This window comes from Larimichthys crocea, chromosome XIII, assembly GCF_000972845.2.
Source record: "Larimichthys crocea isolate SSNF chromosome XIII, L_crocea_2.0, whole genome shotgun sequence".
Taxonomy (NCBI): domain Eukaryota; kingdom Metazoa; phylum Chordata; class Actinopteri; family Sciaenidae; genus Larimichthys; species Larimichthys crocea.
In genome coordinates this window covers 25,044,002-25,062,221 of record NC_040023.1, presented here as the reverse complement: position 1 = coordinate 25,062,221, position 18,220 = coordinate 25,044,002, and the positions used below count along the sequence as shown (strand labels likewise).

Here is an 18,220-nt window from a genome sequence, read left to right as displayed (position 1 = left end):
TTTTCATTACCAAAATGTATTTATTTTTCATTTATGTTTATTTAATTATTTATATCTGCATTTATTTTTTTATTTTTACTTATGTAATTTTTTGTCCTTCATAATGAATATATGCACCTCACCTATATACTTATTGTAACTAATTTTGCCTATTTTTTTTCTATCAGATGGCTGATGCACAGCAGAAACAAATTGAACATGAGAAGACAGTGCTCCAGCAGACATTCCTGACAGAAAAAGAGATGCTGTTGAAGAAGGAGAAGCTTATTGAAGATGAGAAAAAGAGGCTGGAGAGCCAGTTTGAAGAGGAAGTCAAAAAGGCCAAAGCTCTCAAAGATGAACAGGAACACCAGAGACAGATAATGGAGGATGAGAAGAAAAAACTCCAGGCTACAATGGATGAGGCTCTCAACAAACAGAAAGAGGCTGAAAAGGAGATGCATAACAAGCAAAAAGAAATGAAAGAACTGGAGATGAAGAGACTAGAGCAGGAAAGGATTCTTGCAGAAGAGAACCAGAAACTGCGTGAAAAGCTGCAACAGCTTGAAGAAGCACAACATACTCAGACTGTCTCAGAAAAAGAGATCATCCATGTAACAACGGTTATGGAAACAAGCAAAGTTTACAATGGCCAAAATGCCGGTGATGTGGTAGACAGTGTAGAGAAAGGACCAGATCCCTTGTCTTTTGACGGAATCCGTGATAAGGTACCTGCAAGCAGACTTCATGACCTCGGCCTTTTATCAAAGAAGCAGTTTGACAAGCTGAAAAATGGAAAAACCACTGTGCAAGAGCTTGGTGAGACCGAACATCTAAAGAAAACTCTCAAAGGAAAGAACTGCATTGCTGGTGTTTTGATACCATCTAATGAAAAAATGTCAATGTATCAAGCATTAAAAGAGAAGAAGATTACTCCAGGCACAGCCTTGATCCTTCTTGAAGCCCAGGCAGCCACAGGTTACATGTTAGACCCCATTAAGAACCAAAAACTTTCTGTTAATGAGGCTGTCAAGGAAGGCCTGATTGGCCCTGAACTGCACAACAAAATGCTTTCAGCTGAGAGGGCAGTTGTTGGCTACAAAGATCCATACACTGGTGGGAAGATCTCTGTCTTTGAAGCTATGAAAAAGGGTCTGATAGAACATGATCACGCCATCAGAGTCCTTGAGGCTCAACGTGCAACTGGTGGTATCGTCGACCCTATCAATAGTCACCGCGTGCCCAATGAAATAGCATATAAACAGGGACAATATGATGCTGAAATGAACAAGATTATGGACAACCCTACAGATGACACAAAGGGATACTTTGACCCCAGCACTCAGGAACCTTTGACATATTCTGAGCTAATGACAAGATGCACCACTGACCCTGACACCAGTCTGCTACTCCTGCCAATCACAGACAAAGCTGCTCAGTGCTCAAGTATATACACAGAGGAGGAGACCAAGGATGTGTTCAGCAAAACAACAGTATCTGTGCCATTCGGAAGATTCAAAGGAAAGACTGTCACCATTTGGGAAATAATCAATTCTGAGTACTTCACTGAGGACCAGAAAAAAGACCTTCTCCGTCAATACAAGACAGGCAAAATCACAATTGAAAAAATCATTAAGATTGTGATCACTGTGGTAGAGGAGAAAGAGAAGAAGAATGAAATTACCTTTGACGGTCTAAGAGCACCTGTCCCTGCCACAGAGCTCCTGGAATCCAAAATCATTGATAAAGACCTGTACAACAAATTGCACAAGGGCAATAAGACCGTAAAAGAGGTGTCTGAAATGGAGCCTGTCCACAAAGCATTGAAGGGAACAAACTCCATTGCAGGTGTAGTTATTGACTCATCCAAGGAGACCATGTCCTTCTATCAAGCTATGAAGAAAGACATGATGAGGGCAGGACCTGCCTTGAATATGCTCGAAGCCCAAGCAGGGACAGGCTATGTGGTTGACCCTGTTCATAATCAGAAATACACTGTTGATGAAGCTGTCAAAGCAGGTGTTGTTGGTCCTGAGCTGCATGAAAAACTCCTGTCTGCAGAGCGAGCTGTGACAGGTTACAAAGATCCTTACAGTGGAAAGACAGTATCTCTGTTCCAGGCAATGAAAAAAGATCTCATACCTAAAGAACAAGGAATCCGACTGCTTGATGCCCAAATGACCACTGGTGGCATTATTGATCCAGTAAAGAGTCATCGCATTCCTCATGATGTAGCCTGCAAGAGAAATTATTTTGATGATGAAATGAAACAGATTCTCAGCAGTCCCACAGATGAAACTAAATGCTTCTTTGATCCCAATACAAAAGAAAATGTCACATACTCAGAGCTCTTCAAGAGATGTGTCACTGACAAGAAAACCGGTCTCCAGCTTCTGCCTCTTTCTGATGAAGCAATCAATGCAAAGGAGGAGCTAACATACACTGAAGTCCAGTCAAAGGAGGCTATGACTCAGGCAACTGTGGAGCTCAACTCTGGACCATTTAAGGGCAGGAAGATGACTATCTGGGAAATTATCAACTCTGAATATCTCACTGAGGAGCAAAGGCTTGACCTGCTCAGACAGTTTAGGTCAGGAAAGATTACCATTGAAAAGATAATCAAGATTGTTATCACAATTGTAGATGAGAAAGAGGCAAAGAAACAAGAGCAGTCCAGCTTCAAGGGACTCAGAGCTCCTGTTCCAGCAGGCTCTCTGTATGATTCAAAAATTATTGACAAAGCAACCTTTGACCTTCTTCAACAAGGGAAAACGACACCTAAACAAGTCAGTGAGAATCCCAATGTCAATAAATACCTCCAGGGCTCTGATAGTATTGCTGGCATCTACCTGGAGCCAACAAAAGAGAAAGTAAGCATTTATCAGGCTATGAAGAAAAAGCTTCTCAGACACAACACAGGTCTTTCCCTTCTTGAGGCACAGGCTGCTTCTGGGTTCATTGTAGATCCAGTGAGAAACCAGTGCATGTCAGTAGATGAGGCAGTGAAATCAGGCCTTGTTGGTCCAGAACTACATGAAAAACTCCTGTCTGCAGAAAAAGCTGTCACTGGCTATAAAGATCCATTCACAGGCAACAAAATATCCCTCTTTGAAGCAATGCAAAAAGAACTGATCTTGAAAGAGCATGCCATGCCACTGTTACAAGCACAGATGGTTAGTGGAGGAATCATCGACCCTGTAAATAGCCACCGTGTTCCAACTGACGTTGCATATCAGAAGAACATTTTCAGCAAAGAAACTGCCATGACCCTATCTGAATCATCCGATGAGAACAAGGTTTTCTCCGATCCAGAAACTGATGAGAATGCAACCTACGGACAACTTAAAGACAAGTGTCAGAAAGATCCTGAGACAGGCCTGTACATACTCCCACTCTCAAAGCCTCAGTCTCCAACTGTTGTGGAGAAGACATACCTCTACACAGAGGAACAAACACAGAGTGATCTGACCAGCACCCAAATTGACATTCCAATCGAGGGCCTTGCTGATAAACCCATGAACCTCTGGGATGTCATGAACTCAAATTTGCTTCCAGAGTCAGAGAGGCAGAGGATCCTGGATGAATATCGTTCTGGTAAAATCACCAAAGAGCGGATGATCATCATTATTATTGAGATCATGGAACAGAGAGAGATCATCAGAAATGATCCAATGTCATATATGACTATAAGGAGACGGATAACTATCGAGGAGCTCTACAGTGCCCACATCATTGACTTGGAGACGTACAACCTCCTTAAACAAGGCAAAAGGGACATCCGTGACATAATGGAGTTGACCAGTGTGAAACAGTATCTCTATGGCACAGGCTGTGTTGCCGGGATCACAACTGACTCAAGCTCCAAGATTAGCATTTACCAAGGAATGAAGAGAGGTTTTATTAAACCAGAAACAGCCCTCAGTCTTCTAGAAGCACAAGCTGCTACAGGATTCATTGTTGATCCAGTTAAAAATGAAACACTCACAGTTGATGAAGCTGTTCGTAAGGGTGTTGTTGGCCCTGAGATCCATGACAAACTACTATCAGCTGAGAGAGCAGTCACAGGATACAAGGATCCATACAGTGGGAAAATCATATCTCTTTTCCAGGCCATGAAGAAGGATCTTGTTCCAGAGGATTATGCTCTGAAAATGTTAGAAGCACAAACTGCCACTGGTGGTATTATTGATCCTGAATTCCAGTTCCATCTGCCAGCAGACATTGCCATGCAAAGAGGTTATATCAATAAGGAAACCAATGAAAAGTTGACTGACAGTGTTAAAGGATTTGTTGACCCTGTCACTGAAGAGAACCTATCATATGCACAGCTGCTCAAGAGATGCAAGTTGGATGGTGGGTTACGACTACTCTCCCTGGGAGACAAGAGGCTGATGTTCAAGGGTCTGAGGAAACAGATCACAATAGAGGAGCTGCTCCAGTCACAGATTATTGACCAGCAGACTGTCACCAAACTGAATGAAGGTCTTATTTCAGTGGAGGAGGTTAGCAATAGCCTATCAAGGTACCTTGAGGGCACAAGCTGTATTGGTGGTGTGTTGGTGGAGTCCACAAAAGAACGTCTATCAATTTACCAGGCCATGAAGAAGAACATGATTAGGCCAGGCACTGCATTTGAACTCCTTGAGGCACAGGCATCTACAGGCTATGTCATTGATCCAATCAAAAACCTAAAACTGACTGTCAATGAAGCAGTGAGAATGGGAATTGTCGGACCTGAATTCAAAGACAAGCTACTTTCTGCTGAGCGTGCAGTGACAGGATATAGAGATCCTTATTCAGGCAAAACTATCTCCCTGTTTCAGGCCATGAAAAAGGGGCTCATCCTGAAAGATCATGGTATCCGTCTCTTGGAAGCCCAGATTGCTACTGGTGGAATCATTGACCCAGAAGAAAGTCATCGTCTGCCAGTTGAGGTGGCCTATAAACGTGGCTTCTTTGATGAGGAAATGAACGAGATCCTGACAGATCCATCTGATGACACCAAAGGCTTCTTTGATCCCAACACTGAGGAAAACCTAACCTACCTCCAGCTCATGGAGAGGTGCATCACTGATCCCGACACTGGCCTGGTGCTCCTGCTACTGAAAGAAAAGAACCGAGAAAGGAAGACCTCCTCCAAATCCTCAGTTCGTAAACGCAGAGTTGTCATCGTAGACCCAGAGACAGGCAAAGAAATGACTGTGTATGAGGCCTACAGGAAGGGGCTCATTGACCACCAAACTTACCTGGAGCTTGCTGAGCAGGAGTGTGAATGGGAAGAGATCACAATGACCTCCTCTGATGGTACTGTTAAATCCATTATCATTGACCGGAGGTCAGGCAGACAGTACGATGTTGATGACGCTATTTCACGTGGCCTCATTGACAAGAATGCTCTTGATACGTACCGAGCCGGAAACCTGTCCATTACAGAATTTGCGGACATGCTTTCTGGAAACATCGGAGGCTTCCGCTCTCGCTCATCCTCCTTTGGTTCCACCACTGGTTCCACCTACTCCTCTCCTATGAGCCCCATACCATCAATTAAAGCACCTGCAGTCATATGGAATGACCCATCAGAAGAGACTGGCCCCATAGCTGGAATCTTAGACATAGACACACTGGAGAAGGTGTCAATCACTGAGGCCATCCACAGAAATCTGGTAGACAACATCTCAGGCCAAAGACTGTTGGAGGCCCAAGCCTGCACAGGAGGAATAATTGACCCCACAACTGGAGAGAGATTCCCAGTTACTGATGCTACAGAAAAAGGCCTTGTAGATAAAGTCATGGTTGATCGCCTCAACCTGGCCCAAAAGGCATTCTATGGATTTGAAGACCCTAGAACTAAAGTAAAGATGTCTGCCTCCCAGGCTTTAAAGAAGGGCTGGCTGTATTATGAGGCTGGTCAGCGTTTCCTTGAGGTCCAATATCTGACTGGTGGACTTATTGAGCCTGATGTTGAAGGCAGAGTGTCACTAGATGAATCCATCAGGAAGGGCACCATTGATGCCCGCACTGCCCAGAAACTGAGAGATGTTGGTGCTTATTCTAAATATCTAACATGTCCAAAAACCAAACTGAAAATCTCCTTCAAAGATGCCATGGACAAAAGCATGGTTGAGGAAGGATCTAGCCTAAGACTTCTGGAGGCTTCCTCACAGTCAAGCAAAGGGCTCTACAGTCCTTACAATGCCAGTGGCCCCGGATCTGCCTATGGTTCCCGGACTGGCTCAAGGACCGGATCTCGAACCGGCTCCAGGAGAGGCAGCATTGATGCTGGCTCTGGCTCTGGCTTCAGCATGAACTTCTCATCCTCCTCCTTCACATCCTCTTCAACTGGCTACAGCCGCAGATTCTGATGAGCTAGCTCTCTTCCTAACAACTTGTGTCTAAGAAGCAACAATACTAATGCACTTTAGAGCTGCATTTCTCATAGGAAACAAAAGTTACAGTAACAAAGAAAATATAATTTATTTATTCTGTCCTGCATATGATCACATCAAGAACTGCCTAGGCTATTGATTTTTTTTTTTTCATTTATAACATGTCTAAACACGTGCCTCATATATGGAGACATAACCAGGCCTTGCTAGATATACAAGATATTCATTTTCTTTAGTACTGATAACCAAATCAGTTTATATTTTTCAAAGCAAAGCATGAAATGTTTTTTAAGTGACTTTATAGTTTTCATTTTACACCTGTTAAAAAGTTGTATACTTGTGCTTTCTGAAACTAATATATACTGTATGTATGTCAAACAGAAATATTTTTCCAGTATTCCTTGTTTCCTTTTCAATTTAAGAACATTTGTCTATTTTTTATCTTTTACAACAGTACTTAATTAGATACTGTATGTTAACTTAGTTCTAATGTTTTTAACAGATTCAAAAATACATAGATGCCTTCAAATCTCTGAATGTTTGTATAGAGTATGGACAGATTTAGTTTTTATTGTTTTTATGTTAAATTTTGCATAACTAAATAATACACCCAGTAAAAACGCCACAAATGAGACACATCAGGAATACAACACTGAAAGAAAGTACCAGAATTAAAATTATGCAGACTGTTCTAAAACCAGTTTCACATTTGTCATTACCATGTACTTATTTCCATTAATATCCAATGGACTTTTGCCAGCTTTGACTTTATTACCCCATTGTTTTACACACTCCAAGTTTTGGATTCATTATATTCATCATCAATCAAGTGTTCCTGGTAAATCCCAAGATGATGTCAGACTTGATCCTGCTCTCCCATACAGACCTGCCTCCTGTTATTTTGGTTCTTGTAAGTTGACGTTTTTTTTGTTTTTCTTTTGTTTTATTTTGTTGTCTGTTTACTTTAGTTGATTTTGATAACATCTCAGAGCCTAGATTATACCATTTATTTATGCCATTTTCTCCTATCCCACACATATCATGGTTGAACCAGTAGTGAACTCGTTCTATTCCAAATTCTCATTATTGCTGTTTTTATCCTGTTGTTTTTAGCTGGCTCAGTCCCTCAGAATGCAACGTAAGAACACAGACACTCAGTTGGCCAGAGCATACGATCCCCTGGAATTGGATGGATTTATCAGTCCCTGTCATCCTCAGGCAGTTCCACAGGTACAGTATATAAATGTTTGTTTTTTTGGAAACGCTTCATTTTCATTTCATTTGCAAAAGATAAAGTTTCATTGAACTTTGTTTTGCAATTTTTATTTAATTTTCAGTTTTTCGCTGCATGATTTGTTTTTATTTGATTTTGATTCATAGTTATTTTCTTTTGTTTCTAGATCTCCTATTGAGTTTGTCCTTTCTTCCATTCACATCACATTTGAAGAAAGCTGAGGCTGAGTCAACCTGACACCATCTTGGGATGCCTTCCTAGGAACACTCTTCATTCATTCATTTATAACTTAAATGCTAATAGTAATATTTATGTTGCCATAGCCATATTTTCTTTTAAATACTCAAAGCAAACACACATCTGCGTGTTTATTCTTTTGTTTCATTTGGGATTAACTTTACTGGTAGAACAGCGCATTTTCATTTAGCTGAGATAATTTTTGTATTATCTCTGTAAATTTAGTCCAATCAAAGTGCTAATGACATTTGGAGAACTGACATATTTGATATAGCACCACATTGCATGAATGTATGTATTATATCAAGTTAACTAATTTCAGTTAACCAGTTTGCAAACTGAAAAACAGCTTGAAGCTTTATTTCATTTATAGTTATTTTTCCACAGCATTTCTGTTATGTATCTCTTGTGTTTTACCTCTGTAAATCATTTTATTTTGTTTCCATCAAGTTTTTGATATATTATGAATTTGCCTTGCATGTTTCACTAACTTTACAAAGGATATTCGGAAAAAATGTTAGTGTAAAATAAAGACAACTGCAGTTGTAACTGCCAATTTTATTGTTAGCATTATATGAATTTACAAACTAACTGGTGCATTTTGCTTATAGGGCAGATTTTGCTTTGAAAGATATGGCGAGTGGATACCGTTGTATGTTCTGAACATAACACTATGTTGTAAATAAATATGCTCTGAACAGGCCCTCTTGTCATTCATACATCAATACCCATTCATCTGAAGCTGTTTTTAAAATACAGTATGTTTGTCAGTGCTGCTGTCACGAGTTAGTTACATTGAAACACTAATGATGCAATTAAATCAAAAATAAATCACTTAATCACATAATGTCTATTTTCCATCCATATTAAAGCACAACTATCTGAAAACACAACAGTAGAGCAGCTAGTTCTACATTTTAATATATGCAAAAAATAATTGTTTCCTTGCTCATCTTCTTTATGAAGGGTAATGTGACTATTGTAAAAGTGTTGCAGTGAAATATTAATACCAGGATGTTCCTTATTCCTTTCTGTTCTTTACCACTGCACAGAAAGTTGAATTAATCTCATGAAAGTGATAACCAGTTGGTGAAAGGGGACAAACAATTCCATAAATATTCTGTCTCTGTTGATTAACCTAGTGGTTTTCCAGTGGTATGAATTTTCCCTCTGGATAACACAGTAGTTGACCACATGAGGGCAGCATTAGATTGAGATCCACTCATCCCCAAGGATACAACAGTGAATCATTCAGGTGAAACACTTAGTCCAACACCTGCTCGACAAAGTCATTATGTTATAAATATACTGAGGTCTATGTTTACTTAAATAATTAGGTATTTGTCAGATTAAGGCTCTAACTAGGTCTACAGTAGCTACATAATACCTGTCTCAGCTCACCACAAAATTACATGTTTTGAGTTTCTCTCCCAGATCTGATTAAGGTGTAACAGACCCTGAAACTTTAGATCATCATTATAAATCACCTCACCATTGGACACAACTGGTCTGCATGTTAATTCATACCCAGTCCATTCATACCAGATTTAAACGTCTCTTGCTCTACTGTGTGTGCTAAATTTAGCCACTGGATTTGATGGAGGAGCCTGCCAACAGAAGAAACGGGGCGTTCACCTCCCAGAATTCTTCACTAAGCTCCCTTGACTACTCTGATCTGACACTTTCCCTCCCAGCTCTCCCTCCATCAGAGGTTAGAGGCGGGGAGGTAAGAACCGTAATGAACCGTTGGAATGAAGTGTTAGATGAAACAGTTGAAAATGTTCTAAAAGTAAGCTACACACAAGAACTGGTGCAAGGAACTTTGTATATAGATTTTTCTTTCCCCTCAATATTCTCTTGCAGGATAGAGGAAGTGCTGTGTTTGGAATGCCCACACCCACATCACAGGATCAGACTTATGGGTATGTTCATTTGTAAGATTCATTCATTCCTAACAGTGCTACAATAAGTAACATGGATCCTGTATTACCTGGCAAATACTCAACAAGCAGTAAGGTTCAACAATCAGTAGGGCTTCTTCACATATGTAGATCTTTTTTATTATTATCATTTACTTACTTTATATGTGAAGCAAATATGTGGCCACAAATAGTTAAAAAGCACAAAACACTCAGCCTGTGATAACAGTTGCTCAGCTGTATCAGATTTATAGACGGGTGCGTCTGCATTTGTAACAACACAAAAACACTGAATTGTGAAATGAGCACATTGTAACGCATCTCATTGAAACATACTGAAACAAGACGACTAAGGTTCCAGCCCAGCAGACAGGGAGAGAGCAGATGCCTCCCTAATGAGATTTTTTTTTCTAAGCTCTGATTATATTATCCTTTGATGAGATTAATAATTCTCGAAAGCTTTGTTTTACCTCTTCCTGCTGTTCTACAATTCATGACTTTGCTGTCTTTCTACTTCCTGCCACCATAGTCAGAGATCTTAAAAATAAAATGCCTAACGAGGCATTTTCTATACAAACAAATTAATAACAAGGTGATTATTAACATTTGTTTAGCTAGATTATCCTTTTTAGTGTGTTGACTGTTTGATTGTAAAATATGATCAATGCAACTCTTACACTATGTATTGCTTCTCTGTTTTAGGAGGGATGAGGAGGACTTGAGTCAATGGCAGTGTGAGTTTAGGGGTCAAATCAGAGCACTGAGACAGTGGCTGAAGAGCATGGAGATGAGGCTGCCTCCTCTGGATCCCAGGGTTTGTTGGGTTTACTGTCTGCCTTCTGTTGCCTCCCTACATTTTACTCTTTCTCTGTCCACCATACGCCATGTTAAAGTCATCAGAAAACTACCTGTACATGTGTCTCATCCAATCCTCCACCTGAAGTAATCATACAAAGAGGGTTTGCATGCTTTTCATCTTTCCAAGCAAGTACAAAGAAATCCATCCATCATGTCTCCAATAACCGCAACTATTCTGAAGGTAACAAAGAAACATGAGGTCTTGTGTTCTCATCACACTGGGGAACAACACAACAATGTTGCATTATCATCAAGAAACAGGACTCTACAGCAGAGCTAGTGGCTCTGTACAAAAGCAGCGGTGCTTTAAGCAGAATGTTAATGTCCACATGCTACCTTATTTGCCGTGGCTGTGTTATCATGTGTTTACTATGTTCACCATTGCGTTAGCATGCTAACATTTGCTAATTAGTGTCAAACACAAATTACATCTTAAGCTGATGCAAATGTCAGTTTTGTAGGTATTTCATACCAAACACCAGATGTCAACTTCTTGCCGATGCTTCATGGTGATGCTATTTGAAAAGTCACCAAATTCAGTGGACTTTATGCTCTGGAGATCATTAATATGTACCAGACTTTGTGGCAAGTTATTTGATAGTTGTTTAAATGTATCGGTCTCAACCAAAGTGGTGAACCAATTGACAAAACAGTCCTACATCATTAGCCATGGAGCCACATCAGTAGCATGGCTAGACAATGAGGTGAAACTGTGAAGAAACAAAAGGAGAAAAAAACAAGGATTTCATGACCTTTTTGTTCTAGATAACAAACGGGCTCTACTTGAGAATAGTTTTAAAGTTGGACAGTAAGTAAAAACAAATGTAAACTGGCAAGCTTTGGAGTGGTATATTTTATCTCTACTCACCAATGCAAACTGATTTTAACTCATTTTAATGGTCGTAAAACTAGTACCTGCAATGAATGCTGGGAATATGTTGGTAAGAGAGCAAAGCAAAACAGGCAAGACGAAAATGAGCCAATGAGTCATGCTGGTCAGTATACTAACACTAAAGTTAATTGAGCGTTACGAGAAAGAGGAAAGGGATTGTGAAGGTTTTTCAAAGTCCGACATACTCAGACGGATACTGAGGTGGTCCTCCTTCACTCCTGCAGGGAGACTTCTTTAGGCCACAGGGGGACAGGGGCTGTGGAATCAGGCTCCATTGTGCCCGGCCTGGACAGCCAGGCTAGAGAAGTGCTCGGCATTGGAGGGCCTCTGCACACATGAGCGCACAGACTGAAAAGACATTAGACTCAGATGGGAGGAAGAGGCAAGGGGGCAGAAAAAAAGAAAAGCAGGATCTTTATGGTGAGAGCACTCTGATCTGACTATTGAGGCATTTATTGAACACCAACTGTAGATTTTGTCATACAACCATTTATACCAATATTTGTACAAAGATTTGTCAGGTCAAGGCTGCCGCCAGAAATTACTGGTTGGGATAAAAAATATCATAAATGACACGCCTGAATGGCAAAGATTGAACTTTGATGAAATATTTATGTATTTCTTCTCATGGTAGGTCAGCTTACCTTATCACTAACATTGGTAATATCAGTTACCCTTCCCCCCTTTGTCTCTTTACCTATCAGTCTAATTGGCCATAAAACTTGCCGTTCTTGGGTTCCTCCCATCAGGTCTAACTCAGCCAATCAGATTTTGTCTACCTCCAAAGCAGCTCTGCATGTGAGAAACATTTACTAAAACTCATATTTAGCTTTTTTGGAATATTGCTAATTGCAATAAAACAATGAAAAAGAGTAACATTATGTCTTTATGGGAGGGGAACATTTTCGCTGAGCTCAATCTCTTGCGCAGCACCTACTGAAAGCCTTTCTAGCGCAGAACATTAACATGATACAGCTCTGTAATGCAGCAAGATGCTGAGGTGATAATTTATTTGATTATCCTCAGTGAAGGCTGACTGCAGCTTCCTCAATGAGCTGTGAATCAGTTACACAAAAGGATCTAGAGTGCTTGATGTTTTTATTGTTATAGTAAAAATTGGTTTTGGTTGATTTAGTTATATGGTCTATTGAGGTAAAGGTGCTCCATTGTACTGACTGAATGTTTGAGACATTAATTGATTGTTTGGTTAAAAAGGGCCAAGGGACAAAATACGATCTGTGTATGAACCCGTGTGACCTTTGAAGAAACTCACTGATAAGTATCCCGGGAAGAATTTTACAAAAACATTCTTCAACACAAGACATTAGTATTAGTTAAAAATTCTGTTTATATGTTAACGTTTTGTCTCTGTTTCCCTGGAGACTGACATGTAAGATGCAAAGGCATGACATGAAAGCTTGAACACTTTAGAGAGCTTAAGTCTGACCCAGAATGAGAGTGTGTGAAATAAGGGGGTGTCTTTTTAGCGCTACCATGCCTTTATCGTACTGCATCCGACCACAGACCTTTGTCATGATAATTGTGTTAGTCTGCTGCACTGCTGGTTTCAGTCTGGGCCTGAGGGACTTGTTAGTTAGCAGCATGAATGAGGACATCCCTCAGCAGCCCCCCATATGCAGACCCTTCTACAATACACAGGAGAGAGACACACACCTGCTCCTTAACACAAGGCATGCACCGGCACATCTTAAACTGTTTTTTCCATCAACACTGGGATGCATATGAGCCTCAAATTGAAGCTTGTCAAGCATGAATATAATAACCATTTCAGATGGAAATACCATTCAGTTTGGGAATTCATACCTTATGGAGCATGAATATATGAATGAAATAAAATATATGAATACAAAAAGACTATTAATCGACCAAGAACTCAAGGAACGAATCTTCAGTTCACTAAATCTGCATGTTTGGCATAGTTCCTGCATAATTTTCTATCATCATTTATTTAATTTGATATCACACTAGGTCTATTAAGTAGCTGCTCTGGATCTTTTGATTGTTTCACACAATCTTCCTCAACAGATGGAGTTACCCAGATGTTATGGAATTGTAGATGTTTAAAATTAAAAATCTCTTGTGCAAAACAGAGACTCATTTAAAGGTGGTATGTTGAAATTCAGAGTAATCTTTAATTTTATTCAAGGTGCATTTTATTTGGTCATTTCTCAACGGCATCATTTCCCCTACAGCTCCCCTCATTCCTACAATACTGGGGAAACACGGGATACATCAGAGAGTGAGGGAGAAACATGGGAAATGTGACTAAACGCATTGTGGATTCAAATTTAATATATTGCCTCGTCCGTGAACGTGTGTTCCTGAGTAGATTCAATCTGACAAATCTTGATTGATCAGCAAATAAAACAATGAGACAATAGACAGTGAAAACCTCGAGGGACATTGGACCATATTTCAGGGTAAAACAATACATTGGATAACCAATTAGCTACAGTTGGACAACAGCTAACATTGGCGTTCAGCCACTTCTGATACACTTTAATAATGTAACATGGTATAATAGGAGAGAGCTTCCCACCCTGAGCGTGACATTGAGTGATATGGAGAATGTTGGTCCCACGCTACTTCACAATGTCATCAAACTATTTCTTTTATTATTGTTTTGATGCCACAGAAATGATTTACTGCGCGTTTAAAGAAGATTGTGGGATACACACAAAATGGACCTTGTAGTGAGAATGCTTGGTCAACTCCTGTTTTCCGAGACAAACCTGAACTTTTAATCTCAGCCTCTATAGATAAAATAAATATACTAATTGTTTTTTAGCTAACCAGGTGAATGAAATATTTGACAAATCAATGCTTCTCACAAATCTTCCGGCAATGTGTCCAATGTTATACTCATGAAGGGAGAGCTAAAAAGCTAAAAGTCATTTGAAAATGGTTGAAATGTGCAGCTTTTGCCACTCTAAATAGTAGTAATACATATTCTAAATATAGATAATTCAGGATCACTATGTCTATATGAAGGCCTAATATTGTTACCCTGTGTTTGAATATCATGTCTGACATCTCGTCACTTTGACGGTCAGGTTGAGGTCAGAAGTTTCTCGTTCTGCTTTCCCCGCCCCCCTGCCGATGAGGCTCTTTTGGATAAAGGCCCTCTGTGTCTTAAAGGTCTCTGGTTTCCCCGGGCCTGTGGCAGATGCTGCATCCCAAATAAGCCTTGTACACACAACTTACAAACAGACCCAGGAAGAGGGGGTGAGAGATCACAGCTTATTATCCTGTCCTCTCTGTTTCTGACAGCCAGCAAACAGTGTCTCTGCTCTCTGAAGCTGTCATAACCTTTAGGGGGAAAAGGGCGCTTGTTTTCATTGCTGTGAATCACCTACAAGACAAATGAATATTGAGGGATGGTTAGATGGCAGTAAAGTAAACTTGTTTACTATTCTCCACTCTCTCCGGCTGTTTCTCTCTCACTTGGCGTGTCAAATTGATTTTCATCTTATAGGTAATCTCTCCCATAAGAGATTTTTTTTTATTCACACACTTTATCAGGGTTAATGGCAATGTGGGGCCTCTTCCTTTATTGCCTTTGCCTTCCTGTGCTCAATGGAAGATGTTGGACTTATGGCGCTAAATCCTCTTTTCCTGGGAGCAGTTAAAACAAATGCAGAGCTGATGATGAACTTCAATTACTAAATCCCATGTCTTGCCCATTGTAGTTTCCAGCATCCAGGCAGCCCAGCATGGCCTGGGCAACCCAGTAGGGAAGCCCATGCAGGCTTTCATCCAGTTTTCTTGGAAGCAACCTCTTTTGGTGATAAATGACAGTGTGCATGTTGAATGGTGCTTCTAGTTTGACCCTTAAAAGGGACCCCCTCTTTTTTTCATGTCTCATGAAGAGGGCTAATTACCATGTTCTGTAGAGGAGCCATTGAGGTCTTATTCAATTTGAAGGCAGCAGAGAGGTTGAGATTGCAGAGGAGGGGGAAAACAAGCCCGTAAAATTAATCTTTTTTTGTCTCCAGTCTTTCGGCACTGATCAAATTTAGGCTCCCTATTGGACGATAATTTGGAATCACATTAATTTGGAAACTTCATCTTCAAACCTGCATCCACTCCATTACCACATGCTTTTTGGAAGGATAATGAGGGCTGATGATGATGGAAAGATGTGCTTTTTTTTTTCTTTCATTGGCAGTTTATTGCATCACTGCATAGCTCAGCGTTTCAGTTGCACTTCAGCCACATCAGCTCTTGTCTTTTTAAGAACTGTGTGCGCCTACTGTGAAATGGAGAGGAGAGGATTTTGGCAAAATCATTTAATTAGTACAGAGGGGGCTGCAGGATGCTGAAAGCCGGGATCAGGTGTCATGGTTTTACAACAATGTCTTCCTGGCAAAGTGTTGCCTCATCGCTGCCAGCTCCTTTCAGATAAAGAAAGGGGGGACGGGGAATAGTGGGCCTTACTTGCTCATTAAACAGCTAAAGACATTAGCGGTCAGAGTGACCCAAAGAAACGTCTATCTGTGAGTTTGTGCATTTATTTTACAGCTAAACTGTCAGAGCTCCATCTTATCAGCTAAAGGATTGCATATAGTGTAATTCCCAGATTTTTGTACTGCTGTACATCTCCATGATTGTGAGATACACAGGAGATGTTTTGAGGAATAATTAAGGAGAGACTGGGAACTCTTGCATCAACACTGGAGTTCTCAGGGGTTAAATAACTTGACCCTACAGGGGTCACTCTATTCAATTCACTCACTCTCTCCTCGGCCACAGTGACAGGCACTTTTTAGTTTTTTTTTATCACCATTTGCATAAATTGAGGCTAGAAGAGGCTGAGGGGGTCAGAAATGGGGCAGTAATGTAGTGAAAACCTGAAACAGCTTCAGAACCGAATTAACAGCCTATTTTTACCACCAGCAGCATCTTTAGTGCTTATTCATTGAGATTTATACTGCCGTTGAAGGACTAGCTGTGGACAATAATGATGGACTGCTTCACAAGACTAGCAATGCGCTAGGAAACATTCTCATGCAACAATAACATCACGTTATGCAACAAAAGTCTCTCACGTCCCAATCAACTGATTTCATTATTGTTAATTATTTGTGTGCTATGTGACTACTGAACATCCAGTTGTAATTATTTAAAACATATCGTTCATTAATCATAGCTGAGCCTCGTTACATCATTCATATAATGCGATTCGAGATTGACATGAGGTTTAAACCTTTGGTTTTACATGACATATTTTTACATCTATTGGGCAGATTGCCATGAAATAAGGTAAATGCACTTTACCTTAAAAGACATTTAATGATTTTGGGCATATTTTGGATTATGATCAAATACAGCATCTGAAAAAACAAGTGACATTCCAATCAGCCGTACTTTGTGCTCAGTGTCAAGATAACACATTTTAACCTGCTAACTAAAAGGCTAAACTAAGATGGTGAACATGGTTAACATCACCTACTAAAGACACATCACTGGCATGGCTGTAAACCCTCCATCTTCTTTCAAATTTCACAAACTCTACTCAGCCTTTTAATGAATGTGACAGCGAAATGTCAAAGCTTTTATCTTTGGTTGTGTTTCATTCTAAAAGGCACGTACCCTGAGTGACGCTCCCACAGAATATACTCAACTCAAGTCTTTGTTAATGGAGTCACATCTTGATTCTGTGACCCACCTCGAATAAATCAGGACTGTGCACGCATCTCATGCTCAATAAACCACGTTTGCATTGACAGGTTCAAAGACGTTTCCACTCACACGTAACATAGAAGGCACTTTACAATGGAACGAGTGCTATTGATAATATGATATTTCAGGAGGTGATATACCACGTGTACTTGCACAAGCAGAGAATGCATGTGAACATTTCAGATGATATTATCATCTGTGGCTGCATTTACAGAGAAATTAAATACAGGCAAACCATACCATTTATGTAAAACAAAACTATAGGAGACAAAGGCTTATTGAAGGAGTCAATAGTTTGTCCTCCTCCTCCTTTAACCTATCCTAACTCTCAAATGAGGGAGACGGCTGGTTGGTGGGTATTTGCATGCGTGTGTGTGTTTCCTGCCAAGACAGAGAGACTGAAAGGAGAGAGTGTGTGGGTGTGTGTACTGTACACGCATGCACGCATTTGGTGGATCAGTTGATTGGTTGACGATTTGCTTGGCTGGAGAAAGACAGACAGAGAGGAGGGCAGGATTTGAGGCATAAATGCTCTTTGTAAGGCCTGTGTGCATGCTTGTGCACACGATGTCATTTCCAGAAAAATACTTCAGGTGTATTGAGGGAAGTCTTAATTCCAAAGATTACACCTGAATAAACACCTGGAATATATTTGACAGAAAAAGTTCAAATGCCAGAAAATGCTTGTGTTTGTGTTTGCAGACAGTATGCTTGGTGTTCGGGTGATTCTCAGGCAAATATTGTGACTTACTGAAATGGGGAATGATAGAATTTCACCATAGGGGTCCTTCCTTTGCTTTCCCATGCCAAAAAGCAGAGAAAAGACTCTTCCCATTGCCGTCTATTTGTGTGTGTGTGTTTTCTTCAAGCCTCTTTGTTTATGGGCCGGGGTTGCAATGGCTGGAAGTGAGTTGAAAAGTAATCTGAGATGTTTTACAGTAATTAGTCGTCTTTGTTGCTGCTGTAGAGACTGCTGCACTGACTCTGAATGGAGAGAAGGGGGGACTAAGGG

General features: G+C 40.3%; 2 protein-coding genes across 23 annotated transcripts in view; both read left to right on the top strand.

Annotated features, from left to right (window-relative positions):
- plecb (plectin b) overlaps positions 1-8,539 on the top strand; it is a 119,833-nt gene extending 111,294 nt beyond the window's left edge. For all 22 annotated transcript variants that reach the window (XM_027286326.1, XM_019269167.2, XM_027286328.1 and 19 more), the window contains 3 exons: positions 168-7,275; positions 7,479-7,595; positions 7,766-8,539. In XM_027286326.1, coding sequence (XP_027142127.1) covers positions 168-6,341 — 6,174 coding nt within the window. In that variant the 3' untranslated portion in view covers positions 6,342-7,275; positions 7,479-7,595; positions 7,766-8,539. The remainder of the gene's footprint in view (positions 1-167; positions 7,276-7,478; positions 7,596-7,765) is intronic.
- Positions 8,540-9,425: 886 nt separating this feature from the next.
- macf1b (microtubule actin crosslinking factor 1b) overlaps positions 9,426-18,220 on the top strand; it is a 27,019-nt gene continuing 18,224 nt past the window's right edge. Inside the window, exons 1-3 of the mRNA XM_027286334.1 lie at positions 9,426-9,562; positions 9,700-9,758; positions 10,458-10,569. Of these exons, the coding sequence (XP_027142135.1) occupies positions 9,434-9,562; positions 9,700-9,758; positions 10,458-10,569 (300 nt within the window). The 5' untranslated portion in view covers positions 9,426-9,433. The remainder of the gene's footprint in view (positions 9,563-9,699; positions 9,759-10,457; positions 10,570-18,220) is intronic.